Below are 21,821 nucleotides of genomic sequence, written 5' to 3'. Positions count from 1 at the left end.
CACTACCCAGACTAGTTTTGATACATATTCAAAAGAATGTGCCTTGCATTATCGGATACTAAACAATTGACGTGAAGTCATTAGTTGCTACATATCAGAAGTCCAGTTTTGAAGGTTGTTCTCACAGATACTTTGTTTGTTTCCACTTGGATAAAGGATGAAACCAAGCATATAATTTTTTGTCATCTTTAATTTACACTCAATACCTGTCATATCTCTCTTTAAACTCACAGTCAGGAAACCACAACTACACTTTGGCAATCCATTCCAGTCATTCATCACTCTCAGAACAAAAAATCTAGTCCACGCACAATTCACTTATAATAATCACAAAGAAAAATCAGTTTTAACAGTATACTCAATCACACTTAATCAGTGCGTGCTTAAATGAGAAATCGCTGCCATAATTTCCTAAATGTTCATTTTCTGCAGAATTTTCCATTTTATCTTCCTTGGGGAAAAAATGGCTTTTGTGGGGTTTTTTTATTATTTTTATTTAATTTTTTCCTTTATTTCTGAACCAGTTAATCTAAATAAACTGAGCCCCCTGTCTCCTTGTATGTTAAGTAAAACAAGTGAAGTTACACTGGAACACATCTTGAAACATGCAAATTCATATGCTATTGAGTTGTATTGTTTTTTTATTGTCAAATTTACATTCTTATTCCAGTACCACATAATGACACATTATGAAAATAAATCTTGAATTGTTAAAGATAATAATTATTATTATTATTATTATTATTACCCCATGACCCCACGGAGTCAAAGACTCATCTGGGAGTTCCTTTTATCACACACACAGCTCATCATACCGTGCCTTGAACACATTCAAATTCCTTGCAGACACCACACTCTCAGGCAAGGCATTCCAATCATTCAGAACTCTGCAAGAAAAATACCTGCCTCTCACTCCCCTACTCAACCCTTTTTATACAGTTTCCAGGGATGACTTCTGGTTCTCCCCTGATCTCCCACTATTTTCTGTAGAACTTCTCCAGCATTGATCCAACCCCTTAACAACCCCTAACCAACTTTTAGGTCTCTATCATATCTCCCCTCTTCCTCCTGTCCACCAGACTCTGCAAATTACATCTTCTCAATCTTTCCTCATATTGACATTCCAGAGTTCAGAAACTACCTTAGTCAAACGCCTTTGGACCCTTTCCAACGTCTCATCATCCTTCTGATAACCAGGTGACCAAATCAAAGCCTTATACAACAGTAAAACTCAGGACTCGTGGTGAGTGATAAAGCTGGTGAAAGTGCTAATTATGCACTTTCACCAGCTTTATGCATTACGCAGAATGAATGCTTGCTGAGATTAGCTGCTAACTCTTTATTGACATGAAACACATAGCAGCACAGAACAAACAGATAAAAAAAATGAAAATACATTCACAAACTAAACGTCGCCATACTACAGAGCCCGCACACACCGCACTCTTCTTACAGGGAAAAACTCACTAACTGTTTATATCTTTCCTTCTCACCGACGCTCCCCTCCACAAAAACAAATGACGTCAGCCACGCCTCCTTGCCGCCAGTGCACAATTTGAAGAGAATTCGCAAGCATTCGTTACAAAAGTCCTTACAACTCCCTTTGGGGGAAGCACATCCGTCACAGGAGTGTCGATGTCGCATCTAAAAGAAAACTCAGGGCGAGTAATTGACTCTAAAATACAAGAAATGAGGTGAGAGCTTCATGGTGTGATGCAGCTCCCAAAAAAAACTATATAATCGTCATTAACTAAACATCAAGAAAATATACAATTATTATTAAGAAACAAGTCAATAACATTAATTAATTATGTCAGTTTTTAATCTGGAAAGGGCATCGGCATTACCATGACGACTACCTTTTCTATATGTAATGGTCATGTTATAATGTTGTAGGGCTAAAGCCCATCGGGATAACTTGGCACCATGAGGGGCACTTTTAGTCAGATAGGTCAGAGGGTTATGATCTGAAATTATCTGTATTTCAGCACCAAATACCCATGTGTCAAACTTTTTCAACGCTTCCAAGACGCAAAAAAGCTTCCCTTTCAATGGTTGACCATTTCATTTGACCGGAATTTAGTTTCTTACTGAAGAAAGCAATGGGCCATTCTTTCCCTTGTTCGTTGTTTTGAGCTAAGCATGCGCCAATTGCTGTTGCTGATGCATCCGTATACAACTGGAACGGTTTGTCGAGATCTGGACTATACAAAGAAAGCATTTTTATAAGCTCTTCCTTGAGTTTTGTAAATGCTTCATCAGCATCAGTAGTCCAAGGAATATTGTTTGGGACACTTTTCTTGGTCAGATTTGTTAGCGGTAATACAATTTGGGAGAATCGTGGTATGTAGTCATGGTAGTAGCTAGCCAGCCCAAGTAGACTTCTTACTTCCTTCTTTTTAGCTGGTTTCGCTAAACCTTTTATAACCTCAACCTTCTCTGGGTCCGGGGAATGTTGACTGGATCCAATCAAATGACCTAAGAATTTCACTTGATTTTTCCCGAATTCGCATTTTTCTAGGTTTACTGTTAAACCCACCTCTCTTAATGTTTTGAAGACTTCATCGATATGGATGAGATGTTCAGACCATGTTTTAGAAAATATAGCCAAATCGTCAATATAAGATCGGCAGTATGCCTTATGAGGAGCTAGTGCTTTATCTAATGATTTCTGGAATGTGCTTCCAGCGTTCTTCATTCCAAACAGTAATATGTTCCATTGATAGTGACCAGAATGCGTCACGAATGCAGTGAAGGGCTTTGCTTCCTTTTTCCATAGGGATTTGCCAATATCCCTTGGTGAGGTCAACTACAGCGATAAATCTCTAGCTATTTTCATTGGATAAGCATCTGGAATAGTAAAACTATTTAGCAATCTAAAAGTATGCATAGTCTGACACTTCCATTTTTCATAGCCACACAAACCACGGGATGAGCCAATTCACTGACACTTAGCTCAATGAGACCCATATCTAACAGTTCTTTGATTTGTCGATCTACTTCCTTTTGTAGAGTGATTGGCACCCTATAGGGTTTGAGTCTTTTAGGGGAACAGTTCTCTGTAACTTTGATGGAGTGTCCTTCAACTTTGGCATGACCAGGTTTGGAACTAAAAACATTACATATTTCCGGAGGATGTCAAAAAGTTCTTGTTTTTGTTCTCCCGTCGAGAGCTTTCATCTCCTTGAGGTGTTTCCTAATATCTTCAACTGATTTGTTCATTTTGTCAGAGGGTGCATAGTGGAGTGTTCCGAAATCTTCATCTAGTTCGAAAACTAGACCGACATGATTAATTCTTTGAATATATGGCCGAAGCTTATTTATGTGGAGCTCCCTGATACTTCCATCCTCCATCTCAACCTTCGCAGAATGTGGTCTAGTAAGTTGGATGACTGTAACAGGTACTGTCCAAGTATTTAGAAAGCTTATGAGAGGATGAAGGTAACAATACTAAAACCTTTTCACCAACAATGAAGGACTTTTCTTTGGAACGAAGATTATATCTGGAGGAGTATTGTTCTTGAGATCCTTTGGCATTCTCGGATGCAATTTCATGAGCTTTTCTGAGATTTTCAAGAAGCTCTTGTAAATCATTTTCAATCAAGCGAGAGGCAGCGGTTGGGATGCCTCGTTCACCAGTCCAAATTTCCTTTAACAGAGATAAGGGGCCTGGAGGTAATCTTCCATATACCAACTGGAAAGGTGATAACCCAGTAGTGCTATGTGGTACTTCTCTGTATGCGAATAGAAGATAGGGAAGAAGTAAATCCCAGTTTCTTCCATGTTCCTGTATATTCTTATTCATCATCTCTTTTAAAGTTCTGTTCCAATGTTCAACAGTGCCCATACTCTCAGGATGTCCTGGAGTGGAAAAACGTGGAGCTATGCCTAGCAGATCTTCAAAAGCTTGAGTGAGTTTAGATGTAAAATTCGTACCTTGGTCGGTAGAGACCATTTTAGGTAATCCAGTCTGAGTAAAAATCCTCATCAGAACGTTACATGTAGTTTTAGCAAAATTCCTTGAAAAATTCCTTTAGAAAAATTTCCTTGACAGGTATGGCTTCGGCCCATCTAGTGCATAAATCAACAGTACATATTATGAATCGATGTCCTCTTCTCGATGGAGGTTCTAAAGGTCCGATACAATCCACGCTCCATACCTCAAATGGAGTTTCTGGTCTGACGATAGGTCGTATGCGGATTCAATCTCTATATGTAGCAGTCCTCATTTGACATTCTTTGCAACTTTCGCAGTATTTTTTTCACATCTTGTTTAATGGTAGGCCAAAAGAATGAGTATTTGATTTGCTGACGGGTTTTCTTTTCGCCGAGATGGCCAGCAAGCGGGATTTCATGTGCCATCTTTAAGACGTTTTCCCGTTTCACACGCGGTAGCACTACTTGTCTAATATTCTTGCCAGAAATATGTTCATTATGAAGCAGAACCCATTGTCAAACGCATAAGAATTTTCCTGCCTTTCTGTCCATTCAAAACACCTTCGAAACGTCTCATCGTCCTTTTGAAGTTTGCCGAATTCGAATTTTGTTTTATCTGGTATACACTCATTTTCTGCACTTGGCTGAGACTCTATCGTACTTACTGCCAATACTGTACTGGTTTTCGAAGGCATGTCTATGTCTTCGTCATCTTCTGATCGTTTATCACTTAAATATTTTGATTTCAAAACCGGTGTCTCCCATTGGTGACTACTCTCATGTAGCTTGACACTTTCGACCAGAATTTCATAGGCAGAGGAGCTCAGTAGCAGATCGGTAACCAGTCTTCTTGAGAGTGCACAGGTGACTGGAACATTACCATGTAAATTATCATCAATTTTCATTTCAAAAATCCTTAGGGATGTTGTTTCATTTTCTCCGAAAGCAGAAGATATTTCTATCTTGCTTTCAACATCATGAGGCATATTTGCCACTAAATCTTCACGCACTACTGATATTTGCACTCCCGTATCTATTATTCCATTTTAAAACCCTACTTCCACATTTGATTTTGATGCCCTTCAAATCATCTACGTTTCGATCAATGTCCACTAATTTGGATACTGGAACGGAAATTTTGGCAGTCAACACACCTGGTTTGTCGTCATCCCCAGTGGTAGACATCTGGACTAGGTTACTGTGTGCTGTAGCAGGAGTACCTTTTGATCGACTGTTTTTCATACAAAACTTGGCGATATGACCCTCCTTTCTACAAGTAAAACAAGTTGGTTTGTAGTGAGACTTGTATGGATCATCATTTCGCCACGGTTGGTACCATTTCGGTGGACTTTGAGAGAGAGATAATGACTTATTCTTGAATGTTCGTTCAGGAGGTGGAGTATAACGTCTAAACTTTTCATTAACTTTGTCTTTCGGAATAGCTCCTATGGGCTTCTTCGATGTACTTTTTTTTTTTTTTTATATGGCGATTATGGGACTCATAATTAAATTCAACATATCATTTCTAAACATAGATAAATCTTACAATATTATCAGATAAAACTTCAACTACACAATTTACTACAATTTCAAATACACAAATATATGTGTGCGTGTGTGTGTGGATATATAAAAACAACAAAAACAAAAAAAAAAAAACAGTTTCGATTTTACACCACTACTATATAATAACTTAAATCTCAAAACAGTATGCAAAAATAAACTATGATAACACTGTCGTGTTCTTTCTCTGGCAAGAAATCAAAAGTACTGACTGTTCCAAGATGGAATAAACATGTAAAACAGGACAAAATGGTAAATGCAAAACAGAACAAAATAAATTTAAAATTAAAAAAAAAAAAAAACTGTTTTTAATTATCTGGGACAAAAATATAGCTTGAACACTGGCGTGTTTTTCTTTTATCCAAACTATTGTGCTACTGTTCCAGGATGGAACAAAACTTGAATACTGATGTATTCTTTCTCTGGTGAGAAATCAAACCTACTACTGTTCCAGGATGGAACAACCTCCGAACACCATTTTTTGTATTAAAACAGATTTTCGCCCAAACAATCAAAATAGAACTTTAAAATATGGGAGCATGCATTTACATAACGAATTGCTCTCACCTTGTAGATCCTGTCAACTGCGCCAGTAAAACTCGTGCTGAGTGGTAAAGCTGGTGAAAGTGCTAATCATTACGCAGAATGAATGCTTGCTGAGATTAGCTGCTAATTCTTTATTGACATGAAACACATAGCAGCACAGAACAAACGGATAAAAAAAAATGAAAATACATTCACAAACTAAACGTCGCCATACTACAGAGCCTGCACACACCGCACTCTTCTTACAGAAAAAACTCGCTAACTTTATATCTTTCTTTCTCACCGACGCTCCCCTCAGCAAAAACAAATGACGTCAGCTGTGCCTCCTCGCCGCCAGTGCACAATTTGAAGAGAATTCACAAGCATTCGTTACAAAAGTCCTTACAACAACGGAACAAGAATCTCCCTAATTCTACACGTCGATGTCCTCTGCATCATTCCCAGAAACCTTTATCTTGTCTTCACAATTTTGACTATGTGTCCCCTAAATTTAGATCCTTGTCCACTATCACCCCCAGATCTCTTATTTCTTCCACCTGCAACAATATATCCTTGCCAAGCATAAATTCTGCATTCCATCTTTTTTTTCCAAATTTTAAAACCTTACTTTTTGCAACATTGAACTCACATCTCCATTTCCATGCCCAATCACTCAATTTATTCAAGTCTTCTTGTAAGGCCCAAACATCTTCACTACTCTTCATGGTTTGTCCCAACTATGCATCATCTCCATCCAAATCTTCACCTATATCGTTAATATACAAGTTAAACAGTAATGTCCCTAAAACAGACCCCTGAGGCACTCCACTAGTGACTTTTCTTTTCCAGCATATCGCTCCAAGATAAACAACTTGTTGATACCTATCAGATTGCCAGTTCCCAATCCAATGCACTAATCTAATATCCAACCCCATCTGCTCTAGTTTGATTATCAATTTATCATGAGTACTCTATCAAAAGCCTCTGCGAAATCTAAGTATTTTACTGTGTATCCTTCTCCTCTGTCCAAGGAAGCAGTCACTTTATTATAATAAGTAAGTAGATTACTAAAACATGACTTCCCTTTAGTAAATCCATGCTGTCCATCAAAGATAATACCATTGTTATCAACCCAACTCTGGATCCTAGTTTTCACAAGCTTCTCCAACAACTTAACCACAACACCTGACACATAGATAGGCCTATAGTTTGATGCTTGAGTTCGATCACCTCCTTTATGAAGTGGCAAAATCTTGCCTTCCTTCCACTCCTTAGCTTGACCGAATGCAAGACTCATATTAAAAAAATGTCAAGACAGGTGTCAACTCCCTGGCACATTTATTCAGAATACGTGGTGATATATTATCAAGTCCCACAGTCTTATTAACATCTAGTTTACTCAACTCCCCATACTCCTTTTTGCTCACTTACAGTCAGTCTCTCCTCCCCATCATCTACTGCTCTCAATCTCTCCATGAAGTCACATTCACGAGATTGAAAGACCTCTATGAATTGCTCATTAAGTATCTCCACCACACATTTTGCAACAGCTGGCTTTATACCATTTTCTCCAATCACTGTCATCCTTCCATAATCATTATTTCTTTTGCTGGCTACATATCGAAAGAACTCCGTAGGATTCTTTTTGGCTTCATTGGCTAACTGCTGTTCATACATCTCTTTAGCTACCTTCACCAACCAAGTCATCCTCCTTGCCTGGTCTTTGTAGACCTCATGGAGTTGGTTATTTCCACTTCTCTTATGCTGCCTCCACAATGCTCTCTTTATTGCATGCTTAATCTCTTTATTCATCCATCTCATACTTACCTTATTTAACCTTCTCACCCTTGGAATACACTTAGATATTGCATCTACTAGATAGTTTTTGAAAATCTTCCAAGCTGCATTGACTTCTTTTCAAGCTAACTCCTCATTCCATGCTACACCCGCAAGGTGTCTCCTGAGCTCTTCATAATCCCCCCCCCTTATAGTTTCACATATACCCTTTTCTCACAGAGGTCCTCACACTGCTTGCAACCACCCAGGTAATGACCTCATGGTCACTCTCACCAAATGGTGGATGATTTGACAACTCATAATTACATCCTCTGATGAGATGACCAAATCTAAGACCATCAATCTTCGCATACCCTCTGTTACATACTGTCTGAGGTAGTTATCCCTCAAAAACTCAAACTCATTTTCTTTACTTTCCGTTGCTATCTCATCATTCCAGTCTATATTGCCATAATTAAAATCGCCCATAATGATCACCCTTTTCTTATTTGCTTGACTAATTTGATTATACATTTCATTATCACCACCATCCACATTACCTGGTCTCTAACAACATCCAACCAAGTATTTGATTCCATTCACCTTTCACTCACACCATACTGCCTCAAAACCACTGGCACTATTTCACTCTTGCATCTCTACTTTGTATGGACATGACTCTTTCTCTATCATCAATAGCTCCCCAACCCTTTTTAACGCTTCTATCCTCACGGAATACATCATACCCTTCCATCTCTATTCCTGTCAGGATGTCATTCATCTTCCAACCATGTCTCACTTATTCCGACAATCTTTGGGTGAACAGATGCAATTAATGTAACCATTTCATCTGCCTTGTTTCTTATACTTCTAGCATTTGTATACAAATGCTAGAAGTATAAGATATGCAAAAACATACCAAACTAATGCCATCTTCTCCGAAGAATTTACGCTAAGTGAACTAAATTCATCAATCGAGAAACTGCACCTAATAAATCTCCTGGAAATGATTTTATCTTTGGTCACATGGTCAAACACCTCGGCCAAAACACCAAAGAACAACTTCTGGACATTCTCAATACCTCTTGCGAACAGGCAAACTTCCAAAAGAATGGAAAAAATCAGTTATTGTACCCATCCTGAAACCTGACAAAAAATGCTGAAGAATGTCAATGCTATAGGCCTATTGCATTAACCAGCATACTCTGTAAAATTACTGAAAGAATCATACACTCCAGGCTCATGCACTGGCTGACAAAAAATAAAAAAATTAACTACTACCAAACTGCCTACTGAGCCCGTCATTCAACAACAGATCAATTATTCCACTTCTGCAAACAATAATAGACTCATTTCAGAAAAAAAACAACAAAAAAAGACGACTGCCATATTCCTTGATATGACTGCTGCTTTCGATCGTGTTTGGATCAAAAAATTAATACAAACAGTACATGATATTGGAATTAGAGGAAATGCTTTAATCTGGATTGCTGATTTCATTAGAGGAAGAAAGATCAAGGTTAGAATCAATGCAGCAATATCAAGAGAGCAGAAAACCTGGGCTGGTGTTCCTGAGGGCTCTGTACTCAGTCACTTACCATTCCTTTTATATGTGAATAACATTCATCCCTACCTTACAGAAGACGCCAAAATTGCTTGCTATGCAGATGATATAGCCATTTGGCACACAAGTGCTAAAAATCAAAGAATCAGAGGAGATTCTAAACAAATCTGAGAGGATTAGAAAAATGGTCAGATGAACTTGAACTCAAAATCAATCCAGACTAAACAAAACTAAATACCTTTAGTAAAAACAGGAAAAATAGACATTCCTACAATCCCAAAGTCGTGATCAACAACAAGCTAATTGAAAAAGTCACAAATCCAAAATACTTTGGTATTACACTTGATCAGGAATTACATTTTGCACAACACATCTCTAACACTTCCAACAGAGTTCTAAAAAAATTAAATATACTGAAAAGGCTTTGTGGAAGAAATTGGGGTGCAAAGCCAAAAATCCTCAAAACTATTTGCACTACACTAATAAGACCAATAATGGAATATGCAACACCTATCTGATCACCTTCGGCCTCATCGGTAAAGGAAAAATTAGACAAAATACAAGCAAAAGCATCCAAGATTATCATTGGTGCAGTCTCATCCACTAACAACATCAGAGCCCAACAGGAATGTGGGCTCGACCTGCTGGAGGACAGACGAAAATTTGCCACCATAAAATTCATAAATAATATCAGAAGCTACCAAAGCGATCATATCTCCCTAAAATCTTATGAACATTGGAATAAAAAATGCAGACTTCAGAGATCATCAACTTTACAATATGATGACACTATCAGGAAGGAAATAGGTCTTGGACAGCTAAATGCCCACATAAACAAAGAATCTCTATTTTCCAGTCGTTTACCTCCAAATGCCGCTATAAATCTAAATTTGACCAAACTCTGTACAAAAAAAAATCAAAAGAAATACTACAACCTTCTTTCATCCTCCAAACAGGTTATTTGCTATACCGATGGATTGTTAGACACCAATATGATTAAAGGAGGCGCTGGTGTTCTCCTTCTACTCCCAAAAAGTGAAAAACTTTCAATAAAAGTTGGATCTGGGAGAATTGCTTCCAATTTTACCAGCGAACTTTACGCAATAAATAAAGCGCTCGAAGCCTACTTAAAATTATCATCATCTCAACAATCTGAGGGAATTATAATTTACAGTGACTCCAGATCAGCTATGGAAACAATCAAAAATGGCAATACCAAGCTCATACAAGACACCCATTAACTCTTGAATCAATTAAAGTGTTTAGGAAAAATTTACGTTTTCCAATGGATTCCTGCTCATGTAGGCATAGATTACAATGAACCAGCTGATAAATTAGCAAAAGAAGCCAGAGAACTAAACCAAGAAACTCTCATGATAACTCTTGCTGATGTTGACTCACTAGCAAAAGCTAAACTAATTCCACTGAAATCAGTGATACAACATCAAATTCCTGAAGTCAATTCTGAACAGAAAGACCTCCACAACGATAGCAAGACTATGAACAGGACATTATAGAGGAATCAAGATCAATACAGATGATATGAGAACATATAGAAACTGTAACAACTGCCCAAATACTGAACGGACACCCACTGACATCTTTACCTGTCCAGCAATTACAGCAATCTTGCAAGAAATAGATCCTAAACCTGAACAACAGCTCTATACAAACAAAATAATCTACATAACCAAAGCAGTTCAAGGAGCATACGGAAACATCTAAGACTCTTCAAAGGACAAGACAACAACATTTGTATACAAACACAACAGCTCATTTCTGGATCTATAGCTAGTTCTACTGATACCACTCACTCGATGTGATCTCTCCATGCCTGATTGGGGCCATTTTCCTTTCTGCTTATTCATTTTAAAACCCTTTTCAGTTCCAACTGTTTCCTCTTGATCCCAGGTGATCCCATTTCTTTCCTGTCTACATATGCTCTCACCTCTTTTTGGAGCATCCACCTTTTTTATGCTGTGTACCCCTGTCCACCCTGAGCCTCCCCCTTTCCCTGCTCCTCTTGCACACCCATTCTCTCATTTTCTATACTCATACCACTCACTTCCTCATTCATAACCACCTCTTCAATCTCTCTTGTCTTGCTCTCCTACTCTTCCACATCACTTTCCACTTGATCTGATTCATTCTCTCTCACTCTACTCACTTCTCTACTTTCCAGCAGCAGTCTCTCCAAGAGACTCATACCATAACCACTCAAATGCAGTCCATCGCTCCCATACAGTTCACTTCTTCCTTCAAACTCATTCCACACATTAACAAACTGTACTCCCATCTCCTCATACATTTCAGCCAGCATATCATTCATAATCCTTGCGCTCCACCTCATCTCATCACAGTCATACCTAGGCAACACACTGACTACCCTTTCTGTCATCTCTTTTATCCTTCTAAGCAGTCCCCTGACATCCATTCTGACTTGCTCTTTGTCCTCTGTCAAACCATTCGTGCCGATTAAATCCATCAGCTACTTTGCTCACTCCCTCCTCATATCCAATGCCTCAATTACTCTACTCATTTTACCGCCTGGAAAACATACCATTTGCATCCTATCATCCAGCACACCTTTAATAATGGAGTCACCATATAACGCCACTCACTCATCTTTCATTAACTCTTTCGTGCCATCATGATTAGTTTTAATAGTTTTTACCCGAATTTTCTTAATTTCATTCCACATCCATTTCATCTCTTTCCTCATCCAATCCAACTCATCTTCCGAATCTTGCGTCACATTCTCTCTATCATTCATTCTTTCTAACTTTCTAACTCTCGACACCCTCTTGTAACTTTCACTCTTATTCATCCTTCTGTACTTTATGAACAATTCATCAGGATGAAAGTTAACTTTCAATATATCACTTTTAGTTTCGTATACTGAAAGAACTTCCTGGGATATTTCTTTCTCGAGGTGTAAGTACTAGTACTTACTCATTGAGTAAGTACTATTCATAATGCACATCCATTTTCAATACCAGGTGAGTTAACTTCTTAGTGTGCACTTATTGCTTCTCATATAAGTGACTGTTGCCTCTCATCTTACTTATGCTACCTCTTTCATAGCGCAATTGGAAGTACAATGCTTAATTGCACCCTTACATTGGAGAAAGCCAGAGTTTGATTTTCATCATGATAAGAAACATCTTTATATAGGATTTTTCAGTTGAAGGTGAGTTAGCCGATCCGATACGGTGCTAACAGGGATTTTTTTCTACTTAAAACTCAGGTTTTTCATCCCATGTACAGGAAAATCAGGCATCAGAACACACACAATTTATGGAAAAAAATACTGTTTTTTTTATTGATTGGTTGGTTGTAGTTCTGAGTAGTGGGACAATTAAGTAGTAGGGTAGACAGTGTGTAGTGGATTTGAGTCAAGTACCCTCCTACAATGAGTACTTGGACTCCTTAGAGGTGTCATATAATAATTATGTCTTTTCACATTTTTACTTAATCTCTCTGTTCATCCATTTTTACATGTACCTTATTCAACCTCTCAACCTTTGGAAACCATTTGGATAATGTTGATGTTTACTAATACTTGACAATTGACCAAGCAGTATTAATCTCCTTTTCAGCCAACTTCTCATTCTGTGTTATTGTTGTAGTTGTCTCCTGAGCTATCCGCAATCATTGGACTTGTAATTCCACATATAAAAGTCCTCATATGGCTAGCTATCAGCCAGGTGCATTCTACTATACATTTTTTCTTATCCTGACTTCGTTTTCATTAACATTATAGTTTTTCAGCATTTTTGTTACTTTAGAATGTTGAATTTTTCAACTCATGTCATAATCAGAAAGCTAAACATGGGTTTCCTACTGCATGCTCTTCTTGATGTCAAGTTGAGTCTCACTAATCACATTTTGCTTATATTCCATATTTGACAGATTAGATTATTCCGAGGAAGGCTTTGAAGCAGAAACACCAGGTTCACTGGTCTGAGGTCTCTTACTAGTGCCTAACTGAATAAGAATTTGGGAATAGGGATGTATGAGATATCAGCACAGACACTAAAAAATGTTCAACTGAACTGACATGCCCTTTGAACATGCTATATAATTTGAGCCTCAGAACAGTGGAGAGTATGCATGATAATTCCATTTCAGAAGTGTTGTAAAAAGACTGTGTCCAAGTACTGACCTATGTGCATATCTGGAATGATGGTGAAGATGTTGGAAACGTTAGTAAGAGCCTCTATTACAGAAATGGGTTGATTGCAGTGGCGGCCAGTGAAAATTTTAAGTGGGGGTGCTACATATACAAAATAAAAAACATTTTTTTTTTTCCTAATCAGTAACCAATTTATTAATAAATAAATTTACATATTAAAAAATTGCTTTATCAAAAATATTTCATCCTCATCATGAACGAACACCAATAATAAAAGTTTCATATCTCACAGAAATAATGCATGCAAGCATATGATACACTGCCCAAACGAGCAGTGTCGGAATCACTTGTAATGGGCAATGATAACCAAATGAATATCGGTGAGTCCAGCTGCAATTGGTGCGATAATTCTCACACTGCATTAGATCGCCGTTCATTTGTTTTGTGTAATGATAATTAAAAATATATAATTCTTTTCATATTTTCAACAGTTACATGTCATAATTCAGCCTTGTATCTATAATAAATAAATAATTATGTTATTTTAACAAAATAAAATAAGATTTACAAAAAATAGTTCACCCTCACCACGAACACACACCAATAATAAAAGTTTCATATCTCACAGAAATAACACGCGCAAGCATACGATACACTGCCCAAACGAGCAGTGTCAGAATCACTTGTAACGTGCAATGAGAAGCACAAACGAATATTGGCGAGTGTAATTGCTAGCTACAATTGGCTGAATGTGATAATTCCAACACTGCGTTAGATCGCAGGTATTTGTTTCATAATCTAAAGCGTTAATCGAACGATTCCAATTATTAACTATTCAATCAATGTCAGAACATAAGCTGTAACCTTTAACATGTTGTATTCCATTTATATAATGTCGTAAGCATTGTTATTATTTATAAACACAAACAAAATTTTATTTTTTTATTTTTTCCAAACCAGCAGTGTCGGAATCACTTGTAGTGGGCAGTGCCAAGTAAATGAATATCGGTGAGTCCAGCTGCAATTGGCACAATAATTCTCGCACTGTATTAGATAGCAGTGCATTTCTTTTGTGTAACGATAATTGAAAAAATATAATTCTTTTCATATTTTCAACAGTGACACTCGTCATAATTCAGCTGTGTATCTATAATAAATAAATATGTTATTTTAACAAAATAAAATAAGATTTACAAAAAAATAGTTTACCCTTATCACCAACACACACACCAATAATAAAAGTTTCATAAAAACTTGGGTGGGTGCTGCAGCATTACAGTGCTTATGAATGAGCTGCCACTGGTTGATAGAGACTCTGTACCTTGCACTGAACAGCATGGATTTAAAAAGGTAGGTCATATTCCCATATGGGGAATGGATATACCATGAAACTTTTAGATTTCGTTAAAACTTTTGATGCATCATGGGAATCTGCCTCATAAATTGGATAACTGTCAGACATCAGAAAGTGCTGTGTCAGTGATATGAATCTGCATGATTTAAGGTAACCAATGTTGTACTACAGTGATCATTCCTTGGTTCATTGTTATTCAGTCTTTTCACATATACTGATGGGAAGGATCTCAAATGATATACAACTCTTTGCTGATGATTCAGAGATAGGCAGGGCAATCAGGAATGCAGCTCATATGCAGTACTTTCAGAATGATTTGAATAGGCTGAAGGCATCTTAGAATTTAATAGATAGGAAGGTTCAACTTTCCATACATACTTATCCAATACTCCACCTGGCATACTATGGACAAACAGGAAGAACTTTTGGCATATACCTTGAAGAAGATAAAAAATACTTTAGGAATCATAGCTTTGACAAGTCTTGAAAAAATGGAAGGAAACAAAAGTGTTACATAGAAGTCATAACTCAGAGATTGTTTCTAGAATCAGCCTTAGCTTTGAAGTATTCCCCAAACCTGATCAAGTATGGCTGCATAAGTGTTTACCAAAAATCTGGAAGACTGTCATTTTAAGATCAATATAATACTTATTTTTTCTCTTTGGCCCTAATTAGGAATTTAGTTAATTGTGTTGGCCATTGCAATATTTTAAACTGGTTCCACTTTTAATTAAATTTTTGTTGTTTCATGTACTGTGATGTAGATGAAGATATAATACTAGTTAAATAATTATTATTTTCTTATTATTATTGTGGTGTGAATTAAATAACTTAAATAACCTTTAAATAACTTAATGAATGCTTCAAACCTTTCTACTCGTAAAATTGAACATTTTATAGATTGAAAATTTGACAGGCAGCTGATAATGAATTATTTTAAAATAAATTGTGTGAATACTGAATTACATTTTTTCTCGTTGGTAGATCAAGTTTATTGATGCAGCAAAGTGAAGTGTGCTGAACTGAACTGCTATCTGGATTAAAATGCAGAACATTTGATATCAATTCTGAAGTTTTTTGTGTCTGATTTCCCACTTTTGGTGGATAAATAGTATGGAGGAGTGCTTGCTAACTGAAACAGTTAACACTTCGTCTTCAAGTTCATGGAATAAAAAAGAAGAAACACAGACTAAAGAAATAAGTATAGGTGAATCTTCTGAGAAGTTATGTGAGGAATATGGATCTCAAAAGGAAGATGGAGTAGTTCCACCAAGTAAAAAAATTTTGATCCTTAAAACTTCTGATGAATCCAGTCTTGTACTAGTCTGGAACACAAATACCCACAGTGAAAAAAATCTTGCCTGTGATACCTGTGGTAAATCATTTACACGAGTGTTAAGTCTTAAACGACACTTAAGAATTCATAACAATGTGAAACGTCATACTTGTGACACTTGTGGTATGTCGTTTTTCCAATTATATACTCTTAAATGTCACGCAAGAACTCATACCAATGAGAAACCTTTTAGATGTGAGGTTTGTGGTAAATCATTTTCACTAGTGGGAAATCTTAAAAGACATACAAAAATTCACACTAATGAGAAACCGTTTTCTTGTGAAACTTGTGGTAAATTATTTTCACGGATATATCTCCTTAAGGAACACATAAGAGATCATTCTAATGAGAAACCATTTACCTGTGAAACTTGCGGAGAATCATTTTCAAAATCTGCAAGTTTTAAACGACACATAAATATTCATGAGAAACCTTTTCTTTGTGAAACTTGTGGGAAATCATTTTCATTCTCTAATGAACTTAAATCGCATGCTAGTGTGCACACTAACGAGAAACTTTATATTTGTGAAATTTGTGGTAAATCATTTTCGAGAATACACGATCTTAAGCAGCACAGAATAATCCATACCAATGAAAAACCTTTTACCTGCGACATTTGTGAAAAATCATTTTCACGAAGGGAAAGGCTTAAAAATCACAAAAGAATTCACACTGGTGAGAGACCTTTTACTTGTGAAATTTGCGATAAATCATTTTCATTGTCTTATGGTATTAAAAAGCATAAATGTATTCACACTAATGAAAAATCTTTTAGCTGTGAAACTTGTAAAAAATCATTTGCCCGAAGGGTGTCTCTTAAAAATCACGAAAGAATTCACACCAATGAAAAATCATCTTTTAGTTGTGATACTTGTAAAAAATCATTTGCTCGAAAGGTGTCTCTTAAAAATCATGAAAGAATTCACACCAATCAGAAATCTTTCACATGTTAAACATATGGCAAAGTATTATCAGAATTTGAAGACATTGCCTGCAAGCAACTCAAGAGGTCATAGTAATGAGAAATCTTTTATCTGTCACATTTCTGATTTTATTGTCTTGACATATTTCAGAAATTTTACCTTAATTTGTGGAATTATCATTAAAATAATCATTGTTATTCTTGAATTTATAGAATGAGATTTGAATCTGCTTGTATAAAATATTAGTGAAATCTTTCAAATTTAAATATTTATGCGATTGCCAAAGATGATCTTTACCAATTTAGTTAATAAAAAGTTTTCTTATATATACAAGTAGAGTAAATACATTTCAATAGTTTTTGTAGTTTATAAGTTACTGAATTTAGTGATAAAGGAAGTCGTTGTATTTAGCTGTTGCCATACTGGTTACAAAAGAAATTAGCTTGAAACAGTCACTGTGAGTCCAGTGACCATATCTATGATGACTCACATTACATGGTTTGATTTGATGTACATAATATATTAGTCTCCTAATTGAATGAACTAGTTAGTGAATTGGTGCCTGAATTGGATATGATATAATGATCTCTTATACTATACATTTAAAGTAATTGTCAACATTGTTTAGTCCCATGAGGTAGTTTCTCAGGTAGTTTCTCAATCCTTTTCTGAAGTTATTTGATTTCATTTATGAAACATTTCTTTGTTTGCCTTGGGTACTACCAGTATGTTCTGGCCACAGCATAATCCATAGTCTACATCAGTGCTTCCCAAACTTCTGAATGTCAGGGCCCCCTTTGGAAAAATTAAAATATTTCAAGGCCTACTCCTTGAAAAAAAAATCGTAATATAGACATATATTATTATAATATTTATTGTATTTATATTCAATACAAAACATACACAGCAAATATTGCAAAATTCAAATGCAAATATTACATTTTTAGCACCTTACATACACATTTGACATGGCACATTATCTCATATTTTTATATAGATAGATATATTGTTATTGTACGTTTGCAGTACAAGCACATGAAACAAAAACGTAAAACGATTACTAATAAAGAAAGAATTAAAAACTTAAAAGAAGTTCAATAAGAATTTAACGTGATGGATGTGTTTCAATACTGCTACACCAATATCAGGTGAAATATTTGAAACTGCAATTCTTAGATTTCTGCTCTGAAATGAAACTTATGAATAAGCACATATTTACTAATATTCATTAAGCGCCGAAATACGCAGGTCACAAAATTTGTGAACCTGCACCAATGTGTGATTTTTTCCATTAAAATATAAAAAATAACAAAAAAGAAATAATAAAAATTAAATACGTTTCTTTTAAGATAAAAAAATCTACTTAGTCTTTAAACATTTCCAATTTGTTTTCATTATTTCACGGCCCCCAAGGGGGGCCACGGCCCATAGTTTGGGAAACGCTGGTCTACATTATATATCAAGAAACTTTCAACTTTCCTTTTTACATATAATAGACAACTATAGAGATATAGTTACTGTAGTGGTAGAATATTATTAATGACAGACAGATTGTTGGTTGAATGAGCCTGTTGGTAGTGGTTATGGCTCTAAATATTCTGTTTTGTATCTGTATTAATGGAAGCAGATTGTTGTAATATTCTCCACTCTAACAGGTGATGCCATATTTCAGTGAAGTATTTACCTGGGAATAACATGGGCATCTTAAGAATGCTGCATTTACAAGTTTTTTAACATAATATATTCTGATAATTATGAACCTAAAGTTATTTGTTAAGAAAGGGGTGAGGGATTTCCACTTCAGGTTGCTATTGATATGAAGGCCCAAATACTTGACTGAGTATGCTTTTTTGATTTTTGTTTAGGATGTCACTACATTTCCTTTCATACCATTTTATGGTTATAGTGTGGTCTAGTTTATCTGTTAACATAAGGTACATAAATCTCATTTTCTCGATATTAATTTTAAGTCCATTATTGCTAAACCATTTGTTTAGTTTTAACATATCACGATTAATCCAATTTTTTTAGATTTTCAAGGGTCGTTTCGGTGTATGTTAATGTCGTGGCATCAGCAAAGAATATCATTTTGTCAAAAAGTTTGTATTTACATAGATCATTAGCATAGATTAAAAATAGGATGGGTCCTAGTTCCAACCCTTGCAGGGCTCCATATATTAATGTTGTGCCATCAGCAAAGGATATCATTTTGCCAAAAAGTATGTATTACATAGATGAGGGCTGTCCGCTGGCCGCATGCGGTCCGCCTGAGGATTTTGATTTTCACTAGTGAAAATATAAAATAATCTGAATCAAATGCATATTAGATATTTTAATTCTATCACTAATTGATAATCTTGATGTTTGTCATTTTATTTGGTGTTTTTACATCACTATATACCCAAGTGTTTTCAAATTATAGATGTCTCAAAGAAGTGTTCTTGTACTGTTTTTTGTTCCAACATGCATGCTCTGGGTGCTCACAGGGAACGTGAGCTCGCGATTAGTGTTGTTCGTTTGTTCAGCTATTGAGGTAATGCTGCTGCTCACCAAATTATTATTATTATTATTATGGGAAACTCCAGGGAGGCCCTAACATCATGTCAAGAACAACTATTCAACATTCACACAGTATCTATCATACCTCGCCTTGAACTTATTCACAGTCATGGCACCCCCCCCCCAAAGACTCTGGCAGCTTATTCCACTCATTCACCTCTCTCCAAGTAAAAAACCTAGCTCTAACACCCTTGCTAACCACATTCTTGCCCAGCTTCCATGTATGGCCCCCTAGTCCTTCCCCCCCAAAATATCCTCTAAATTAATCTTATAGAAACCCTTCAGTAATTTGAATGTCTCAATCATACACCCCTTTTCTGCCTATCAACCAATTTCTGCAACCCACAAATCTTCAACCTATTCTCATAAGGTTCATTCCACAGACCTGCTATCATCTGGGTCACTCGTCTCTGGATCCTCTCCACCTCCTCCCCATCAAGAAGAAACCCTGGTGCCCATATCTGGGCACAGTAGTCTACATGGGGTCTTATCAAGGCTTGATACAGAGGAACAATAACTTGTTTGTCTCTGCTTGTTAAAGTATTTTTCAGCAACCAAGTGATTTCATTAGCTGATTTAGCTACTTTTGCAATGTGCTCCTAAATTTCAACTCCCTATCCACCAGCACTCCCAAATCCCTGGCCTCATCAATCTCCTGGAGTATGGTTCCACCAATGTGATTTACTGCTGCTAATCTTTTCACCACAAAATGCATAACCTTACACTTTGCCACATTAAATTGACATCCATTTTCCCTAGCACAGTCCTCCAAACTATCCAAATTAACTTGCAAAATTTTGACATCCTGTGCACTCACAATTGCACTACCCAACTTTGCATCATCAACAAACAAGTGAACACTTCCTCTCAGATCCTTTCCTATATCGTTGGTGAACAAATCGAAAGTAGTGGTCCAAGAACAGAAACCTGTGGCACACCACTAGTCACAGGCCATGTTTTGGACTCTACTCCTGAATAAACCAATCTCTGATATCTCTCCATCAACCACCCTCCTATCCATCTCACCAACCCTATATCCATCCCCATATGCTGCAGTTTACTGATTAGAATTCCATGTGGTATCCTGTCAAAGGCCTTTGACAGGATACAAATGACTAGATAAGCATTGTTATGTGGCCTTTGGATTACCTAAGGTTGGACAGTCCTGACATAGATTAAAAATAGGTTGGGTACTAGTTCCAACCCTTGCACCACTCCATATTTTTTTGTTTGTTGCGTTTTTAAATGTGCCATAGCTGGTATATTGTTTTCTATTATTCAGATAGGACCTGTACCAGTCATTAGCTATTCCTCTGATACCGTATTTGGACATTTTCAGTAGCAATAGGCAGGGCAGTCACGAGATCACATCGCGCTCTGAGGCAAACAATTAGATATTGCCCCTGATGGATTATAAGACAAAAATATAAGAAAATCTCCAATTGCTATTTTGTTTTTATTACAAGAGAAACATTAATGCAAAAAAAAAAAAAAAGAACAAAACTGTTTATAAGCTCTTCTAGATTTAAATTAGAAGCTATGTCTGCCTCTATCCAGATATACTTGTAGACAAACCAATCTTTCTTGGGTCATCGCTGTTCGCAAATAATTTTTAATCAGTTTAAGCTTGGAAAAACTTTTCGCACAAGAATTGTTAGCAACGGCATCTACCGCAATATGACTGAACTAGTAGCCTTATTATGCAGTGCCATGAAGCAGGCTGTCTCTATGCTACACCCTGTCAACGGTATTGGCAATAGGCAGTACTTTTTTTCTGGAATAAAAGGTGCCAGTACTCACTGTGAAGATGTTATCACAGCAACTTCCACACTTTTAACATATCCTCTGATATACCCTCGTCATTTCTAGATCGCTTCTTGCTTTTGGTATCAACTGCAGAATGATGACTCAGAGCAGCCATGAGTCCACATATTTGCTAGGCTTCAACTGAGTGAGAGGAGGTCTTACTATCCTGATGAACATCACTGCAGAAGTTGTCTGTACAAGCAGAGATGACATAGATGAAGTTACTATACGATTCATCTGAGAGAAACCCCTTTCACATTCACTGAAAGATATTGCAGTTGTGTCCAAAGTGTGCTTTAGAGGAAGTAGTATGTCCAGGACTTTATTTTCTTGAAGATATTCAC

General features: G+C 36.5%; 1 protein-coding gene across 2 annotated transcripts in view; it reads left to right on the top strand.

The window, feature by feature from the left end:
* LOC150099129 (uncharacterized) overlaps positions 1-17,626 on the top strand; it is a 43,565-nt gene extending 25,939 nt beyond the window's left edge. For both annotated transcript variants that reach the window (XM_090404081.1, XM_090404082.1), the window contains exon 2: positions 15,838-17,626. In XM_090404081.1, the coding sequence (XP_090260207.1) occupies positions 15,967-17,142 (1,176 nt within the window). In that variant the 5' untranslated portion in view covers positions 15,838-15,966 and the 3' untranslated portion in view covers positions 17,143-17,626. The remainder of the gene's footprint in view (positions 1-15,837) is intronic.
* The last annotated feature ends 4,195 nt before the right edge of the window (positions 17,627-21,821 follow it).

This window comes from Typopeltis vanoorti, chromosome 14 (genome assembly GCF_054136105.1).
Source record: "Typopeltis vanoorti isolate ZY-2024b chromosome 14, IOZ_Tvanoo_1.0, whole genome shotgun sequence".
Lineage (NCBI taxonomy): Eukaryota > Metazoa > Arthropoda > Arachnida > Uropygi > Thelyphonidae > Typopeltis > Typopeltis vanoorti.
This window is presented reverse-complemented; position numbering and strand designations above follow the sequence as displayed.